At 50.8% G+C, this 18,918-nt stretch overlaps 1 protein-coding gene across 7 annotated transcripts in view; it reads right to left on the bottom strand.

Annotated features, from left to right (window-relative positions):
- The window catches only part of DGKB (diacylglycerol kinase beta), a 643,039-nt gene that overhangs the window by 426,658 nt on the left and 197,463 nt on the right, over positions 1-18,918 (bottom strand). For all 7 annotated transcript variants that reach the window (XM_056800573.1, XM_056800574.1, XM_056800571.1 and 4 more), the window contains 3 exons: positions 16,279-16,328; positions 11,658-11,732; positions 6,043-6,162 (listed from right to left, as the gene is read on the bottom strand). In XM_056800573.1, the coding sequence (XP_056656551.1) occupies positions 6,043-6,162; positions 11,658-11,732; positions 16,279-16,328 (245 nt within the window). The remainder of the gene's footprint in view (positions 1-6,042; positions 6,163-11,657; positions 11,733-16,278; positions 16,329-18,918) is intronic.

The following is an 18,918-nucleotide window of genomic DNA, read 5'->3' as shown; positions in this document are numbered from 1 at the left end:
TGACCGACAGGAGTGAGGCTAAATGTTGGGTAAAAAGGGGGAGAGACAAGGAGGAGATGGCTGGTGAAAGCTCACACTCCATCTCATGGACTTTCCTTGCTGACAATAGATCCCACCAAGTCTGAAAGGCTGCTTCCCCGACTTAAACTTTTTAACTGAGGCTTTTACCGTCTCTTCCCTCCCAACTCCTTTAGGACGAAATATACAGTATGCAGGTGAGCATTTAAAGTGCACCAAAATCTGGCTCGGGACACTCTTGTTCGCCCTTTTCCCCCCAAACTGTGCCTACCGCACAGTACTTGTGCCAGGACAACCTGCCCGCTGGTGGTTCCCGGGGTGTAACAGTGCCTCTCCCTTCTCTGTTCTTCTGCCCAGGCTGGTGTCCATGACCCAAAGGCCCCCTTTCTTCGCCTCTCCCTACCTTCCTCAGACAGGGCTTGGGTGCTGCCCTCTCCCCTCCCATGTGTCGGTGCCCTCTTCTTGGCATCCTGGGGGTGCACTTTGTAGCTCTTCATTGGTTGGCACATCAAATCCCCTCAGAGGATGGACCAGGCTGGGGGGGCTGCCTGGCAGAAGAGCTTCCCCGACAGCTGGGTTTTTCTTGTCTCTCCTGGAATGTCTGGCCAGACGGCCCACCCCTCTTTCCCTCTGAACAGGACTTTCTGCCCAGTCACTCGGAAGGCTCTGCTGAATGGCCAATACTGGCATTTCTTACTGTTCCGGCAGCAAAGGGGAACGAGCGCATTTCCTCCCTCGCATCCCTAGCAGGGAGCTTGCCTGGCACCTGGTAGGGCTAGACGGCTGCAGCATCAGGACCAGCTTCGTGCTGAGACGATGCCGGCCAGCTCTCCGCTGCGGGGGGCTTCCCGAGCACGCATGCAGGAAGGCTCCTGTGCTCTGGCCCTCCTCTTGCCTGGCCGCCAGGAGCCCAGGTGAAGCCACGGACGGTGTGGCCCTGCCACCCAGTGGCTGTCTGTGAGAAAGCAGGTGTGATGCAGCCCCTTCGATGGAAAATGGCAGAAGGGCAGAAGAGGGGGCCGGCGGGGCCCCTGGCGCTGTCTCGTCCAGCCCAGCCCCAAAGGAGCCCCCACAGCGGAGTCCTGAGGGGCTGCACGTTTTCAGAGAAACTCCTGGATGTGAGAAAAGGCCTCCTCACACGCCTGCGCCATGTCTCCAGTCTGTCTTTCTATGGCCCAAGCCTGGGAGCTGTCAGCAAAACAGAAACCCCAGATAAAACCATCTGAACTTCCGGGAAGGCAGCTGTCCTCGAGCCAGCCGGGCACCACTGGACGTTTCTCCAGGGAGAGACTCGCGTGGTCCTCAGGTTCAGAAGAGGCGGCACCTGGCCAGTCCCCAGCAGCCCCCGGGCGCTTCTGACGGACCCTGCTTGCGAAAGGTCCCGGGGCCAAGGCCTGTTTTGCTTTGTGTGTCTGTCTGGAGGTTGCTCAATCCTTCCCACAAAGCCATGGTCCCTCCAAGACTCCACTTCCTAATTGTTTTGCTGTTTCGAAACAAACAATCCCAAACCATTGCCCTTCCCTCCTGCCCCAGCCCACCCTCACAGCGTGCCCCATCTCCCCCACTCAACGCGCCACAAAAACCCAGACGCTCCCGAGGCGGCACCCAAGCGCAGATTTTTGCATGGACGACGCGCACCCTTGGGTTCTCGAGCCTGACGGTCTCGACAGCTACCTTTCCGAGGGGAGTGCCGGCTTCAGAATTAAACACAAACAAATGCTCATGGGATCCATGCTCTTTAAAGCTTTGTCTTGAGACTTTGTCTGCCAAAATGTCTTGGTATTAATTTAATAACTCACTCACTGCTCGGGCCACACACCGACTGAATGAGCAGCCACAACACAGAGACCCTCAGCCCGACTCCGGCTGGCAATCAGCAGGGCACGTCTGCCGGGTGGGCGCCCAATGGCCCTATGACCACGCTGGCTCCTTCCCTTTCTCTTGGAGGGTTACTCATGGTCTGCTGCTGAGCTGAGATTGTCTCCTACCTCTTCCCTGAATATTCCCCACACTTCGTCCTGCCGATAAGGCACAGAAGCCCCTTTCTAACTGTCCATGTCTACAGAGAGAGGAGCTGCTGTCGGAGGAGAGCCATGATGAGGGTTGGACTGATGGCTTTAAGCCAGAGCTAGAGAGAAATCAGAGCACACTCTCGGGGTCCATTCATATTTCCCAGTCGGAGGATTTGGGAGGAAGCGATCTCCAAGGTCATCAAGTCCAGACTGGAGCCGGCCAAGAATCTTTTTACAGCCTCCATGAAGAGTGATCCTTCAGCCTTGCCTCCAAGGATCCCCACCTGCCTTCCCAACACACGGCCTGTCCATTTAGCTTTGGATTGAACATTGTCCCTGATCGGGAACCACCCCCACACAAGGAAACCCATTGGGCTGGATCAAGCTCTACTCAACTCCAAGGCAAATTCTATTTCTACTCATTGTTCCTAGAACAGAATTCTAATTCTTCTTCCCCTTGACAACGCTTCAGTTATTTGCAGAAAGCAAACTGTCTTCGTCTTTTCATCCCAGTAAAAGGCTTCTCCAGGCTAAGCATCTTCAGTTCCTTCAACCAATCCCCCTTGCCCACCACACCCCCAAAGCAAACCAGGTTGTACCCTGCTTAGTCTTTAGAATTATAGCAACTATGTAGACACCCCACTTAAGGACTGAGTGTGGGGGAGGAAGGTCTATGACCCACGAGTGCTAGCAAGTGACAAATCAGAAACAACTGACTGACCCCCTGGGCCATCCAAAGCCAAGTTTAAGTCACCATTGGTACATGTGAGACACAGGAAGTGACATAAAGAACTGCCTTTATATTTTGCGTCACTTCCTGTGAGAGGGACTTGGTTGTGGAATTTGACCGTGGAGGAGCTCAAGCATGAGACCTCAGACTGCTTCCCTTAGACGGTCACATGGTGAGTGAAAAAGGCTGACTCCCCTTTCCTTGCCGTTCTCTCTCTCTCTCTCTCTCTCAATTTCTCTCTCTCTCTCTCTCTCCCTCCCTCCCTCTCCCTCTCTCTCTCTCTGTCTCTGTCTGTCTCCCCCTCCCTTACTCTCTCTCTCTCTCCCTCCCTCTCTCTCTCTTTCTCTTTCTCTCTCTTTCTCCCTCTCAATTTCTTCTCTCTATTATAAATAAATCACCATAAATTCCAATCTGACGAGTATTTTCATTGGGATTTATACCCAGTCCAACCCTAAATTTTACCCCTTAAACCTGGAGTGGAAAATTTTGAAGGCAAAAAACAAAAAGTGAGGGAAGTGGGTGATCCAATACTAGCTAAGGAGGGGAAATAAGGAGGTCTGGACTCAGAGAGATTATGGAGCAAAAACTACAGCTTGATTTTTCCCTTCTCTTTGGCCCATCCCTAGGCCCTGAAACTTGTTACCCCATGCTTCCCAGACATTCCAGCTGTTTTCCTCACTACTTTGTCAAAAGTGCCATTCCTTCTAGGCCCTACCACCAATGAGCCTGAATATTTTAAGTGTTCTCTTTCTTCCCCTGTACCAAGCAGGGAAGAACCCACATGAGGCTTCTTTGGTAAAGAAAAAAGAGCATGGTAGCCCAGACCCTGTGGTTGGTCAAGATGGCTTCTGAGGCCCCTGTCACTTCTGAGATTTTACCTCTAGGTCACTATTCTAATTTTCCATCCTGATTCAATTATGTTTGTCTTGATTACAGCTTATATAATTTTTACATCATAAATTACTGAAATGATTGAGGAGTACAATTTGTTTCTTTCCCTAAGGATAACATTGCTCCTCAAGGTTCTCTTCGGATGCTGCATCCGTTGTTCTTAGATATCCAGCACTCATCAAATACAGTGGGCTGTGGGCAAGGAGGCAGGTCTGACCTGGATCAAGCCCCACAGTCCCACTAACTCTCTAGTCTTGGACACCACAACTCTTATTCATCCAAAGCCAACATGAATTAGTTTGCCCTGATACCCTGTCCCACTGCTGGCTCATCATGAGTTTCCAGTCCACTAAATTTCCCAGAGCCTTTGTAGGAAAAGCTCATTTAGGCACGTTTCCTGTCCCGCAATTGTGCAACAGGTTACTGAACCGACATCTAAGATTTTACACGGCAGCCTTAGGCAAAGGTAAACCTTTCATTTGTGTATCTGAGTCGCATTACTTTCTAGATGGTATGAAAGCATGTTTGCAGAGGACAAATCTAATGTTTGCAAGATAGGCAAGTCACAGTGAATAGGGAGCATCCATCAGGGAGGGCTCAGCAGGATGCTGCTTCCTGCTCTAAGTGGACAGAGATGGAAAGCCGTTCTGTGTCCCCGGCTAACTCCTGCCCTCCAACCTTCCTAAAAATGCCCCCTATCCCTCTCCTTCCATTGACGACAGCTCTCCATTCCCATTCCCAAAGACCCAAAGAAGGGAACCTAGTATGCCCAATTCACTCTAAAACTACCAGCCTCTTCCCGGGACTGTAGGTCTGGTCCTTCTTGCCCTCCATCCGTGGAACCTAGAGGAATACTCACAACCCTTGTTCAAATCCAGCCTCACGCCCTATCTGGGTGACCCTGGGCAAGTCACGGGGTCTTGGTTTTTTTATCTGTAAAAATGAGAATAATAGCACTGCCTGCAGGGTCACTGTGAGGATCAACGAAGTGCTTAGTACCAGGCTTGACACACAGTAGGGGCTTCACAATGCTCCTCGTCCCTCCTTCTTTTCTTCCCATCCGCCCTGTATGGCACCCCAAGAGCTCCTGAGTCTTGACTCCTACTTTGTAGCTAAACTCTTTTATTTGTGGTGTGCTGCTCCCCCCCCCCCCCAGCTTCCCTAGTTTCCATTCATCCCTACTAGACGGTTGCAGGAATAGAGGCTGAAGAAGGGGAGACCAGTTGGGTGAGTGTAGAAGAGCAGGTCCGCAATGCCACTTGGGAAAACTGAGAGACACGAACCCGGGAGGACTGAACATGATGGACACGCTTGTGATATGGACGGTGGCCCACTCAGAATAAAGCGAGGACGCTTACTTGGAAGAACTGAGGTTGAAGGGTGGGATGGAGGGAGGAGTCCTAGTCCGGCCAGGCTCAGGTTGAAGTTCCAGCTGGTGATCTAAGCCCAGAGTTCAAGTGACAAGCGAAGGCCACACACGCGCATGCTCACACACACACGCTCACACGCACGTGCGCACGCGCACACGATGCACACACACACAGATTTTGGAGTTCTCTGTGATGAGGTGATCATTAACGCCATGGGAGTGGGGTCAAACAGAGCTCAAATGACTTGTCCAAGGTCATCTAGCTAGCAAGTACCTGAGGCCACATCTGAAATCAGAGCTTCCTCACTCTGGGCGGCCCACCAGCACCTGGCCAGGGAGCCATCCTGTGGCCACTGTCAGCATCACCATCCTCAGACTTGAAACAGGCTCAGGATGGAGTTCTGCCCTCTGCGACCCAAGATTTATTACGAGAGTTGGCAGAAGGATGGCCGGGGACTGGAGGGCTGCCTTGGGTAGGAGGCGGCCTCTGACAACATGAGGGGGACAACCAGGGAAAATTCTGCCCTTATGTGTTCAGGGATGACCCTAAGTTCCACAAGAGGCGCCCTCTTGCCTGGTAGAGAGTATTCCCACCAGTGGCTCCCCTCTATCACAAGGCAACCACAGAGGCAGATAAGGGAAACACCACCACGTACTCAGGGAGCAAGAGGAAAGGAGCAGTTCAGACAGCAAACCAAGCTGGACTGAGACCTTTAAAATAAGGACACCGGGGGCAGCTGGATGGCTCAGTGGATGGAGAGTCAGGCCTAGAGATGGGAGGTCCTAGGTTCAAATGTGGCCTTAGACACTTCCCAGTGGTGTGACCCTGGGCAAGTCATTTAACTCCCATTGCCTAGCCTTTACCACTCTTCTGCCTTGGGGTCGATACACAGTATTGCTTCCAAGATGGAAGGTCAGGATTTTAAAAAAATAATAAAATAATGACACCCCACAGCACTCCCTGCTGGCCACTCTGGACCAGGCTGGACCACCTCCCCCCCAATCCAGGAACCAAAGCTTACGTTTTCCAAGCCAAGGAGCACCAGTAAGGGGATGGTGGTCATCCCTCCCTGAATCCATTCCTGCAGAGACACGGTGCCATCATGGTCGTAGTCGATCTCTTCCATCATTTCATGAAGTATCTGTTTTAAGAGAGAAAATGAGGAAATCAGTTTTCATATTGGCAAACAGAAAAATGGACTAGCTACAGGGACGCATCTAGCAAGAAAAGCTAGTTCTAGGGAAGGTCCTACTTAAGGTTGACCATGGGAAGGCGACCACTAGAAGAGACCAAACCTCAGGAAGACTAGGGAGAGACAAGTACAGGTATAAAGTCAAGTGGAATTGGGAGGTCATTCAACTCACGTCTAATCTAGGAGTCCTCTTCCTTCAAATCCCCCCAATTCTGAAGAAGGTTAGTAGGAAATTTGGGCAGCGAGGCATGCAATGGATAGAACTCTGGGCCTGGAATCAGGAAGATTCATATTTTTTACTTATAATTTGGTTTCAGACCCTTCTTAGCTGCGTGATCCTGAGCAAGTCACTTAACCCTGTTTGCCTCAGTTTCCTCATCTGTAAAATGATCTAAAAAAGAAAATGGCAAACCACTCCAGGATCTCTGTCAAGAAAACCCCACATGGGGTGATGAAGAATTAGACGTGACTGAAAAATAACTGAACAACAAAACTGACCAAATAAAACTTTGCCTGAGTTTTTGATGACTGTACTCAACCGTGACCTAATTCAGCAACAATTGCAATTAGAAATTATTCTGTCTTCATCTCAGTACCCTTTTGGGCCTTAATGAGCCATCATCGTCCTCAGATTATTTTTGAGGTTCAAGGATTGGTTGGAAAGTGTTTGGGTCCCTCAGCTTAGTAGTAAAGAGTTAAATGGTTCTTTCCGAACATCAACAAAGCAAGCAAAGTGAGGCAGTTAAGTTAGTCACCTCTCAGAGCTTAGGAGACAAAAAGGGGTGCCGAAGGAGGGATCCATGAACCCGGTATTTAGGCAGGTCAGTCTCTAGAGTTAGGGTCCACCTGGGGCCCAGAAAAGGCTGTCTGTACAACTGTTAGCCATCAATGGGTCCATTTGCAAATATAACATATGGGAAGATTAGGGTCTAAAACAAAGCCAAACACAAACAAAACAAAGCATTTTCCTGATATAAACCATGTGCCTTGGGGAAAGACCAGAAGCCATCTTGCTCTCCAACGCCAATCTGAGGTTGAGGAGATGCCGGTTCAATTAAAGCAAACCCCTCTGAGAAATGGATCCAAAAGGGAGGAGGTGGGACAAGACAATAAGCCTTATTTTCCAAGCCAGAGAACATGGCGCCGGGGCCCCAGGTCCTCTGGTGACCGTGATGTTAGGCAGAACTTTGTCCCTGGGGCGTATCACCGCGTTGGGTAAGTTTTCCCTGAAAACATGAGCTCTGCTCCGGTTGGGTGAGTTCAGCTCCTGGAGGAGCCCAAAGTGAACTCCCTTCTGCTCCCCCCTTCATGTCCTTCTCCTCATCATCAAAGGGTCCAGAAGGGTCAGCCATTTGCTCATGATCTCGCAGTTGGCACAGGCAGAGGAAGCAATGGAAACCGAAGACTCAGCAAGAGTTCTCCCCTAATTCCCAAAGACTGCAAAACTGGATGCATCTTTAATTATTAATGGGGTGTGACAGACTGCCTCGATGCCAGCCACCAGTTCTCTTATCTATAAAAAGCCCGAGTTCAATCGCATGGCGTCAGGGGGCCCGCGCTCTAGGATTATTACTGTTGTCGGGAGCGGAGAGGCAGCGAGAGATAGAGGCGGACCCAGAGACAGCAAGGCCCGAGTCCCTCCCTGGCACAGCCTGTCCTGGCCGGCTCCTACTCTCAGTTATAAGAGTTGCCAATTCGCATGGTAGAGGGTCTAACCCCACCTGGAGTTCCATCCGTCAATGCCACTATTTATAGAGCACTTTACCTAGATTATCTCCTTTCATCTTCACAACACTCCTGTAAGGGAAACTGAGGCTGAGAACTTAAGTGACTTGCCCAGCATTCCTCAGCTAGAAAATGCATGAGGCTGGATTTGAACACAGACCTCCCTGACTTCAGGTCCAGCCCAGCACCATCCCAATGCTTAGGACCCAAGTTCCTGCTTGAGGGGGAAACATTCCCATTCTTCTGAATATACATCCAGGGCTATTGTAATGATCAAAGAATCCTGGGGTAAGACTGCATTTCTTTACCCGGCTTTCTTTTTTGTCCGCCCCTTCTGGATCCTTTGTTGAATTAGGGCCACCTTTGACCCAAGATAAAAGTTGCACTATTACTGCCATTACCTGACATTGAAAGATTTAAAGACTTCGGAGCAACTGCATGTGAATCATCTAGCAGGGGGCAGTAGGAAGGATGCTACATCTACAGAGCCTGGGTCATTCCAAGGGACTCTGGGGTAAGATCCCAGTTCTGAATGGGGGTAAGCCAGTGTGACCCTAGATAAGTCACTTCACTTCTCTGGAATGTATTTGCTATCTATAAAAAGAGGAAGGGAGGCTGGATGATCTTCCACCCAAAAGGCTCTAGATTTGATGCTCCCAAAGGCTTGGGGAGAAAGGCAGCGCACACATCCATTCTCATTTCACCAATCAGAAAACCAAGACTTCAAAACATTCAAGAACTTGCCTGTGATCACAAAGACAGTAAGGGGAGGCGCTCCAAATATCGGCCCAATCCACCATGTTCCTTCATGAATACTATTTCCAAAGTCTACTTTCCACTGGGGTTAAATACCTAATGAAAACCCCCAGGCACTTAGCTGTGGGAGAGTGGCCAGTGTGACTGAGGAGAGAGCACAGAATGCCTGGGGCCCCACATCCAGTGCTGGTTCCATGAACAACTGGGGACGAGCCCTTGGCTAGGTCACTAGCTTCAGTTGCTTCATCTATAAAAACAACATTAGAAATGGCTCCACTTCCTGTGAGCAAAGTCTGCTTTTCAAGCCTTGGGCTTGGAGAAGGGCCATGGATGGCAGCAACAGCCATCCTAAAGATCTTTGATGAATGTCATCTCATTTGAGCCATTCAAGAACTTCTTGAGGAAGGTTCTATAGGCATTTTATTTCTCCATTTTAACAGTAGGGAAACTGAGGCTCAAAGGCAATGTATGACATCCCTTGGCCACATACACGTCTGAGGGGAGATCTGAACTGTAGCATTCCTGATCTTCAGTGCTTCTATTTCTTAAGGGCTCATAGGAGTGTGGCTGTGCCCACCTTCTCTCTTGTGATTCCCAGGATACCCTGAATGAGGGAGGCAAGGAAGAGGCAACAGGGTACACACGCCTCTACCACCACCAGCATCATCACTCCCACCACCAGCATCATCACTATCACCACCAGCAGCATCACTATCACCACCAGCAGCATCACTATCACCACCACCATCACTCCCACCACCAGCATCATCACTGTCACCACCAGCATCATCACTATCACCACCACCATCACTCCCACCACCAGCATCATCACTGTCACCACCAGCATCATCACTATCACCACCACCATCACTCCCACCACCAGCATCATCACTATCACCACCAGCAGCATCACTATCACCACCAGCAGCATCACTATCACCACCAGCATCATCACTCCCACCACAAGCAGCATCACTATCACCACCATCACTCCCACCACCAGCATCATCACTATCACCACCAGCATCATCACTATCACCACCAGCAGCATCATTATCACCACCAGCAGCATCCCTATCACCACCACCATCACTCCCACCACCAGCATCATCACTATCACCACCACCAGCATCACTCCCACCACCAGCATCATCACTATCACCACCAGCATCATCACTCCCACCACCAGCATCATCACTATCACCACCAGCATCATCACTATCACCACCAGCAGCATCACTATCACCACCAGCATCATCACTCCCACCACCAGCATCATCACTATCACCACCAGCATCATCACTCCCACCACCAGCATCATCACTATCACCACCAGCATCATCACTATCACCACCAGCATCATCACTCCCACCACCAGCATCATCACTATCACCACCAGCATCATCACTATCACCACCAGCATCACTCCCACCACCAGCATCATCACTATCACCACCAGCAGCATCACTATCACCACCAGCATCATCACTATCACCACCAGCAGCATCACTATCACCACCACCATCACTCCCACCACCAGCATCATCACTATCACCACCACCATCACTCCCACCACCAGCATCATCACTGTCACCACCAGCATCATCACTATCACCACCTGCATCATCACTCCCACCACCAGCATCATCACTATCACCACCATCATTACTCCCACCAGCAGCAGCATCACTCCCACCACCAGCATCATCACTGTCACCACCAGCATCATCACTATCACCACCTGCATCATCACTCCCACCACCAGCATCATCACTATCACCACCATCATTACTCCCACCAGCAGCAGCATCACTCCCACCACCAGCATCATCACCACCGTGACCACCACCGCTGCCACCATCATCCCCATCCCCATCGTCACCTTCTGCCCCTCAGGATAAGCTCATCCCCAGGAAGTTCCTCATCATGGGATGGCTTCGGCGTTGGCACTCACACCTCCGCGGTGCCCTCAGTACCCATCTCTCTGACGGGCTTGAGAAAGGAGCAAACACCTCTTCCTGGAGGCCTCCTTTATTGAAAGTACAAACTCCCTGCCCTGCTGTTCCGTCCCGACATCCCCCCAGCCCGGGTACCTTCCTTCTCGGCTTTCCTGGGGGCAGGGCCTGTCCTCCATCTTATTTGTACCTCCGGAACTTAGCAAGGACCTGGTCCTGAGGAGGCACCTAATAACTGCTTAAACAGGTCCTGTGTCCTGCTGTTCCCCCCAACTGCCTTTTCGTCCATTCGCCTGCTGTGGCTAGCTCTGGGCTCTCTCAGGCTGACCATTAAGATCCCGATTCCCCGGGCGGTCACCTCTGGACCGAGGTATTCTGGAGGGTCCCTTCCCAGCCTAGCATTCTGCAGACCCTGTTATTCTGCAGGAAGAGGGGTCGCTAGGAGGAGAGTGAGAGCCTCCTCTGTGTGGGGCCCTGGGAGGAGTGCTTGGAGACGGCTGGGCACCCCGGATGATTAGGGCGTGCTCCGGGAGGGAAGCACCGAAAGGAAGGCGGGCCAAGGCTGCCAGCAGAAAGCAGGGGCTTAGGGGAGCCTGGAAGGAAGCTGGGGGGGTCTAGGGACCCAGAGGAGGAAGGAGAACGCTCCAGGCACGGGAGAGCCAGAGGGAAGGAGCGGGGACTTCCAATGGGGTCAGAAGGCTTTGGGTGAGGCCTGCCATCAGGAGGGAAGGCAGAGTCCTGAGGCTGCTGACGGTCTGGAGCGACCCAGAAATGAGCTTCTGGGATGTTCTCAGAGAGAACGACTGAGATGGTTAAACCAAGCCGGTGGCCAACAGCCGAGAAAGTCGCTCAAGTGCCCTGGGGCGGGCGCAGCTCTCGGGGTCTTTCGAGGCGGGTGGCTTCGTGCGCCTCCCTCTGCAGGGGGAGGCGGGAGAGGACGCCAAGCCTCCCCCCGCACTGCGGCCACATTCCCACGGAGGGCCGAGTCCTCCTCGGTGGGGCACGTACCGGACTCAGTTCTGTGACGTCCCACTCGAGGTACTCGGCCACGTGCATCATCTGACTGATGATGTTCTCGAGCTCCTGGAAGGGACAAAACAAACAAGCGTGAGCAGGGCCTCTCGGGGCGCCAGCCGTGCCGGGCAGCTTCCAGAGGGAGCTCCGCCCTGGCAGCAGGACCAGCTTCGGGCCGGCCCTTCACACCCTGCCCTCGGCTCCCGCTCAGAACGGGCCCCGTCTGGCCGGGCTCTGACGGGAAGGTGCCGGCCTGGCAGGCTTAGCCGGGGGAGGGGGGCTAGCGGGAGCCGGACGGTCTGGGACCAGGCCGAGGCCAAGGAGACTGGCCCCTTGGGTGCGCTGACTCTGAAAGCCAGTCTAGGCCTGCTACGGAGGGACACTCGCCTGCCCGCTGCAGGCCGGGGGAGGGGAGGGGGCGGCCCGTGGACATGGACACAGGACATCCGGGACCCCTGAGCACAAATCCTGCCCTAAGCGGCTGCCCCGACTACGGGGGCGACGGCAGGAGTTTCTGCACCCCCAACGCCGCGGAATCACTCCGAGAGCTGACGGGGAAGCTGCAGGCTTATTTTTCATTGAGATCCTCTGTTTTCACCCCCCCTCCCCGCCCTCTCATCGCAAAAGTGTTCATGAGCAAAAGCTGGACGTATTCTGCAGCGCAGTGGAGTGATTCACAGTAAGGGGGAGGGGAGGAAGGCCCCGCCTGAAGGGCCAGGATGGGCCCTTGGAATGGCCTTTGGGCTGCTTCTTTCATTTCGGGGTGCCCCTGCCTGGTGATTTCACTCTCCTGGAAAAGCTCCACTGTGGAAACTCCCTCGACCTGGAGGAACTGCTAACTCGGATTCAGCGGATGGAATGGAGCTAGCGGGGGACAGGGCAGAATTTGAACCCAAGCCCCCTGACCTACATGCAGTACACATTTCGTGTCTGTTGAATTGCTGCTAAAGACATTGGATGAAGGAAAGGAATTCTGAAATGTGCCTCTTCCTCATCCTCCATTTGAGGGGAGGCGGAGACCCAGCCTGGGGCTTCTGCGGGGCGCCATGCCGCGGAGTCCCCCGGGAGCGCACAGCGGTGCAGGCTCGCCTGGTGCCTCCCCCGGCCAGGAGTCAAGGAAGGGCTCCTGGACGCTGGAGCCAGAGTGGGAGACCTGGAAGGGCCTGGCCCCGAGAAGCCCGGGCCAGCCTCAGGCCGGGCACGAGCCATCCTGGCCCACGTTCTGGGGAGAGGGCGCAGGGCTCGGCCTCCCTGTCACGGGAGCTCCAGCTGAAGGAAAGAGAAGGCAAAGCCTCGTCTCCATGCATCTGTGAAGCCCAGAGAAAAAGGGCAGCCTGGTTCTGGTGGACCCTGGAAGGCAGATCAAGGCATGGTGGGGGCGAGGGGCAGGGGCAGGCGTAAGCTCGACACTGGAGGGGGCACAACTTTTTTAAACCTCTTACTTTCTGTCTTAGAATCAATCCTAAGCATCAGTTCCAAGGTGGAAGAACAGTAAAAGTTAGACGGCAGGGGTCAAGTGACTTGACCAGGGTCACACAGCTAGGAAGTGTCTGTCGCTAGATCTGAACCCAGGCCCTCCCATTGAGCCTTCTCACTGCCCCACAAAAAAACAAAAACATTAATGTTTAGACATATCCAAAAATGGAAGGTGCTGCCTCAGAAGCGAAGCCAATTCTCCAAGCCAAGGCTGAATGTCCAGCTGCCATGTGCAATGTAGAGGGGACGCTGCTTCAGCAGCTAGACTAGACTGCCAGGGAAGTCCAGCTGAGATCCTCTGGATCCCAATAAAATACAGGGAGAAAGGAGGGGACTTATAAGCAAAAGCCAGTCGGCCAGGAGTCAGCCATCACTATCGTTTCCCTTGAAATGTAACTAACTATTATTGTTTCTTTGTTTTCTAAAGTGGCCAAAAAATGAGGTCGACTTTTCATGTTGTTAAGAAGGAAGGAGGAGGAGGAGGAGGAGGAAGAGGAGGAAGAGGAGGAGTAAGAGAAAGAGGAGGAGGAAGAGGAAGAGGAGGCGGAGGGGGAGAAGGAGAAAGAGAAGGAGGAGAAGGAGGAGGAGAAGGAGGAGGAGAAGGAGAAAGACAAGGAGGAAGAAGAGGAGGAGGAGGAAGAGGAGGAGGAAGAGGAGGAGGAGGAAGAGGAAGAGGAGGAGGAAGAGGAGGAGGAGGAGAAAGAGGAGGAGGAAAAGGAGGAGGAGGAAGAGAAGGAGGAGGAGAAGGAGGAGGACAAGGAGAAGGACAAGGAGGAAGAAGAGGAGAAGGAGGAAGAGGAGGAGGAAGAGGAGGAGGAGGAGGAGGAGAAGGAGAAGGAGGAGGAGGAGGAGGAAGAGAATGAGGAGGAGGAGGAGGAGGAGGAGGAAGAGAACGAGGAGGAGGAGAAGGAGGAGGAGGAGGAGGAGGAGGAGGAGGAGGAGGAGGAGGAGAAGGAGGAGGAGGAGGAAGAGGAGGAAGAGGAGAGGAGGAAGAGGAGGAGGAGGAGGAGGAGAAGGAGGAGGAGGAGGAGGGGGAGACAGGAAGGAACTCTAGGGTAAGAAAACTCTCCTCTAGTGCAGGTGGGCACCTTGTCCACCACTCTGAGTCTCGAGAGGTGCTTCGGCCCTGCACAGTGTCTGCCCAGGGTCCACACAGACTGACACAAAGCACACCACCAAGCAACCTGCATTACAGATACAGCCTGCTATGGCAGTGATGGCCACTGCGAAGGACAGGGCTTGAGCAGCTCCTAGGCGGAGTTCAGAACTACAGGCGCAGGAGAGGGGGTGGTCCCTGCCCTCGTGGCGCCTGCTCCAGCCGCCCTGGAAGACTCAGAGCCAGGCCCCCAGGGTCAGTGTGCTGGACTTGGCAAAAAACAAAGCCAGAGCCAGGACCAATTCACTGACTTCACAGGCCCTGGAGGAATTCATTCGTGACCCTGACAAGGAGGATCACTGGGGATGTCTCTGAGACACATTTTCAAGGGGAGAAGGAAATCCTTATTGGCAACAAGTCAGAAGCTCTTGGTCCCTCTTCTGCCATAATATAAAACTGGGCATCCCCCTGGGAAGTTCCATGCCCTCAGCCTCAGTTTCCTCATCTGCGGAAGGAGGAAGTGGGACTAAGTGATCTTCTAGGGCCTCCAGAGCTGTAAAAGGCAATGATTTAATCCCTTCCAAATAGAACAAAGACGGCCACTGGAAAAATCCCTGCTACTTAAACATCACAAAATTCACCAATTACAATCAATTCATAATTGTGGCCATTTCCCTGAGCCAAAGGTCTTCTCTTTGCCTTTTTTAATGGCTTTGATCTCTCTCCAGAATCACTAATGTGCCATTATCCTGCTTCTTCCTTACATAAAAACGTCTCCAACTTCATTTCATTGCTTGTAAAGTCTATTTGCGCTCTGTCGAGGGGATTGACACTGAGCGACGAGGCCAACTTGTGTGTGGGGGATGCTTGATGGAATCAATGTTCCATTGATCAAAATGTTGATTTTTTAAGTGGACTTTTACATGCCGAACTTTCCATAATCCTACACTTAATATTTTATCAGCATTCCCCTCTTTCCTGGGGTTGAGTGGATAGAATTTCGTGGTCTTTGGAAAAATAAAGTTAGATCAAGGTTCCATTGAACAATGAGGTGGTATCTCTGAGGACAAAGAAGCTTCTAAATGGAGTTGGGGGCAATTGTAGCAAAATTTGACTGAAACAACCTTTTAAAAAAACAAACAGGTTTCACAGGCAGATCACCAGAAGTCATCTTTCTTGTCTGTTTATAGTATCTTACTTGCCTCTTTGGAAATTAAAACAAAATATAGACTTGAAGACTAATGCAATGGCATAGGGCGCAGTCTAAGCAACAAGTACATTCATCTACCATTAATCAGGGGCCCAGAAAGAAGAGTTCAATGGACTTGGAATCAGGAAGTCCTGAGTTTGAATCTTGTCAAGTGCTTACTAGCCAGGTGACCTTGGGAAAGTCACTTAATTACTCTGACTTTCCTCATTTGTTAAATGAAGAAGCTGGAAACAATGGCCTCCAAGTCCCCTGCCAGTTGTAAATCTATGCTCCTATGATCCTACAGGAAGCTTTCATTCCCCAGATTAGTTATTCCTTTTCTTTTTCTTTTTAAATTCTTACCTTCCATGTTAGAATCGATACTATGAATTGGGTCTAAGACAGAAGAGTGCTAAGGGCTAGGCAACTGCGATTAAGTGACTTGCCCAGAGTCACCCAGTTGGGAAGTATCTGGGGCCAGATTTGAACCCAGGACCTGTCGTCTCCAGGCTGGCCTCTCTGCCCACTGCACCACAGAGGTGCCCTAAGGCTGAGGAGTGTGTGCTCTTTTCCTCCTCCAAACCAAAGTCCTCTTCTTCATGTGATTAACTGATAGAGCACCCCTCTCCCATTTGGGCCCCTCCATGTTTTGTGCTCAGAGTTCCATAGGAATAAGCCAACTCTAAGCAGGGCTTTCTTAGATTTCTGACCCAAGAAACACATGCTGGCTTACATGGGAATGAGGGGAAGTTCATTTTCATTGATGAAGCCTAAGACTGATACACGACCACCCTCTCCCGAAAGAATAACTTTGAAATGATCAAAGAAAAGTTGAAGGAAGAAAATGTAATCACCGAACTGTCCAGGAAGCCGTTGCCATCGGTGTCATAGAGGCGGAACATGACTAAAAGAAAAGGAAAAAGGCAGGAGATTAGGCAACTCCAGGAACATTCCAGGGGTGACTCCCGTTTAGTTCCAGGGAGAGCTCCCTGGATACCCATCAAAGCAGCCTGCCTTTGGCGCACAGGCCCTGCCAGCCACGCACTAGCCAGGGACTCATCCAAAGGCCATCAGACTGCCGGCCATATTCAGTGGAGGACCACTGAGGAATCCTTGCTGCACCCAACTTCCAGAGAAGCACGGGAAGTGCCCACTGCCCTCATTCAGGGAAGGGACCGGACAGCCGGACTTGGACAAAGCACGGTGAACAAAGAGCCAGAAAATCGCCTTTCTCTGGTGCCTCGTTTTCTAGCCAGGAGGACAAGGAGCCTCCTCTCTCAGAGCCTCGGCTTCCTCTTGTGCAAAAGAGCAATCAGAGCCCACGGGGGAGGGCTAGACTTCATAGGGAAGGATGCAGACTCTCTGTGGACAGGACTGTCTCCCTACTGCATCCCAATGTTGATCCAGCGTCTGGGTCCCAGGACGCATTTTATGAGTGTATGTTGATGGATAATCTATGGGAAGGTTCTTTAAGAAAGAGAGGGCAGGGCCAGGATGTTATCATTGGGGAATTCCCAGGTGGAGAGACTCCCTCCATCAAATGCAGGGCAGCGTCTTCTCTGCCACTTAGAGGCTTGGAACTAGAACAGGAGAAATGAGCTGACTTGCCCAGGATCACACAGGAGGGATGTGTCCAGAGAGGACTGGCTTGTCTGTGTGATACAACTCCCTCAACAGCTCTTGTTGGCACAGGCCAGAGAACATGGGACTTGGAATCAGAAATACTCAATCAGACCCGTAAGGGATCCATCTGACCTTCCCCTCTTTCAAGATCAATTTCCCCATCTATGCATCTAAAAAAATAAGGTGGGAATTGCTAAGGGGCAGCGAAGAGGAGCCCTCCTTTTTCCCCATATTTCCATCGCTGGATAAGGTTTTAGTTAGCAGGTTTGAATGGATAAGGAAACCTTTCCTTTTGTTGTCAAGGATCCTCTGATGTAAGTTTATGGGCCCAAACACACTGCTGTACTGACTGGATTTGGTTTTCATTTATAACTAAGTTAATTTTGCCTTTTCCTTATTGAGAGACCCCCTCCCCCCAAAAAGGAAAAAAAAAACCTTTCTAATACGCCAGTAAAACTTCTCCAAAAATATCTATTTTGTTACTTTCAAGTCTGCTACTTTGAGGAAAATATTATCCAAAGTTGCTTTCATTAAATCAATAATTATGAACACCTCCTTGCCATGACAGACAAGTCCATGGCTGCTATTGAAATGTAAATCATGCATCCATTAAATGTTCCTCCCTGCAAGATCACTATTAAATTCTAAAGTTTTTCAGCAAATATTTCCTATATAAAACTTCAAGGATCCACTGAAGACTGAACTAGTCTGGGGCCAATGACTTCAAGGCTAAGGATTTCTGAGGCCTCATTCTTTGTCTAAAAAAGATGATCCACTGTCTGGAGTGGGCAGCCGAAGCCAGCTCCACCCTGGACTGACAGCATTGTATAATAAGCCATGATTATAGGAAGATTTTTTGCATATTAAATGAAAGAAGGGACAGACAGATCAATTGACAGGCAGACAGAGACAAAGAGAGGCAGACGGATGCTTATCAAAAATGGATATAAAAAGACTGAAGTAGTTTTGGTCCACTTGGAAAAACCAGGAGAGGGATCAGAGATATTCCTTCAATGTAGAAACAATTGGGGCTTCCTAGAATATCTGTTTACATGAGCTGGAAGGACATTATTCATATTTATGATGTCTTCTCACATACTCATATATGGCACTTTTCACATTTTATTATTGATACCCAGAGAGACAGTGCAACCTGGTGGTTAGTCAAGGAGATCTGGGATTGAATTTTGCCTTTAATATATAGTCTCTGGGACCCTGTCCCCTTCACTTCTCAGTGCTCCGAACTCAAGTGGCCCGAGGAACTGTAAAGCCTGAAGAAGTTGCCAAAGAAGCCCCAGGTGTGGAGCAGCATCACTGAAGCAATGCCATCTTTCTAGGGATGCCCATAGAGGGGCCATTGCCCACTAGAGAATGCTGGCAAATGTCAACCACATCCAATGGAAAAACATTATCTTTATTTTGAGGATAAGAACACTGGATTTTCTCTGATCTTTGCTACAAGGAATTTTCCAGTGTGAAATCATTATCAGTCCCATCATCCTGCGTGCTTCAAGAATTACCCCAACAACGGTTTCAGTGAGTCCCTGAGATGAGACTATTTGGATACTTGTGGAATGTTAACCTTTAAGAACACAGGCACAAACGGAAGTCATCTGATTTTGTTACTATCCATTAAGGCATCTCACTGGATTATTTACTTTCATCCTTCCTCTATCCCCCTTTTTGTTGTTGTTGTTCAGTCATTCAGTCTCATCCAACTCTTAATCAGCCTTTTTAGAGTTTTTTTGGCAAAGATGCTGGCAAAGATAAATATAGTTTGCCATTTCCTTCTCCAGTTCATTTTATAGATGAAGAAACTGAGGAAAACAGGGTTAAATGACTTTCTTAGGGCCACAAAGCCCATAAGTATT

This window comes from Monodelphis domestica, chromosome 5 (assembly GCF_027887165.1).
Source record: "Monodelphis domestica isolate mMonDom1 chromosome 5, mMonDom1.pri, whole genome shotgun sequence".
Lineage (NCBI taxonomy): Eukaryota > Metazoa > Chordata > Mammalia > Didelphimorphia > Didelphidae > Monodelphis > Monodelphis domestica.
Note: the sequence above shows the minus strand (reverse complement) of the source record. Positions and strands in the feature narration are given on the sequence as shown.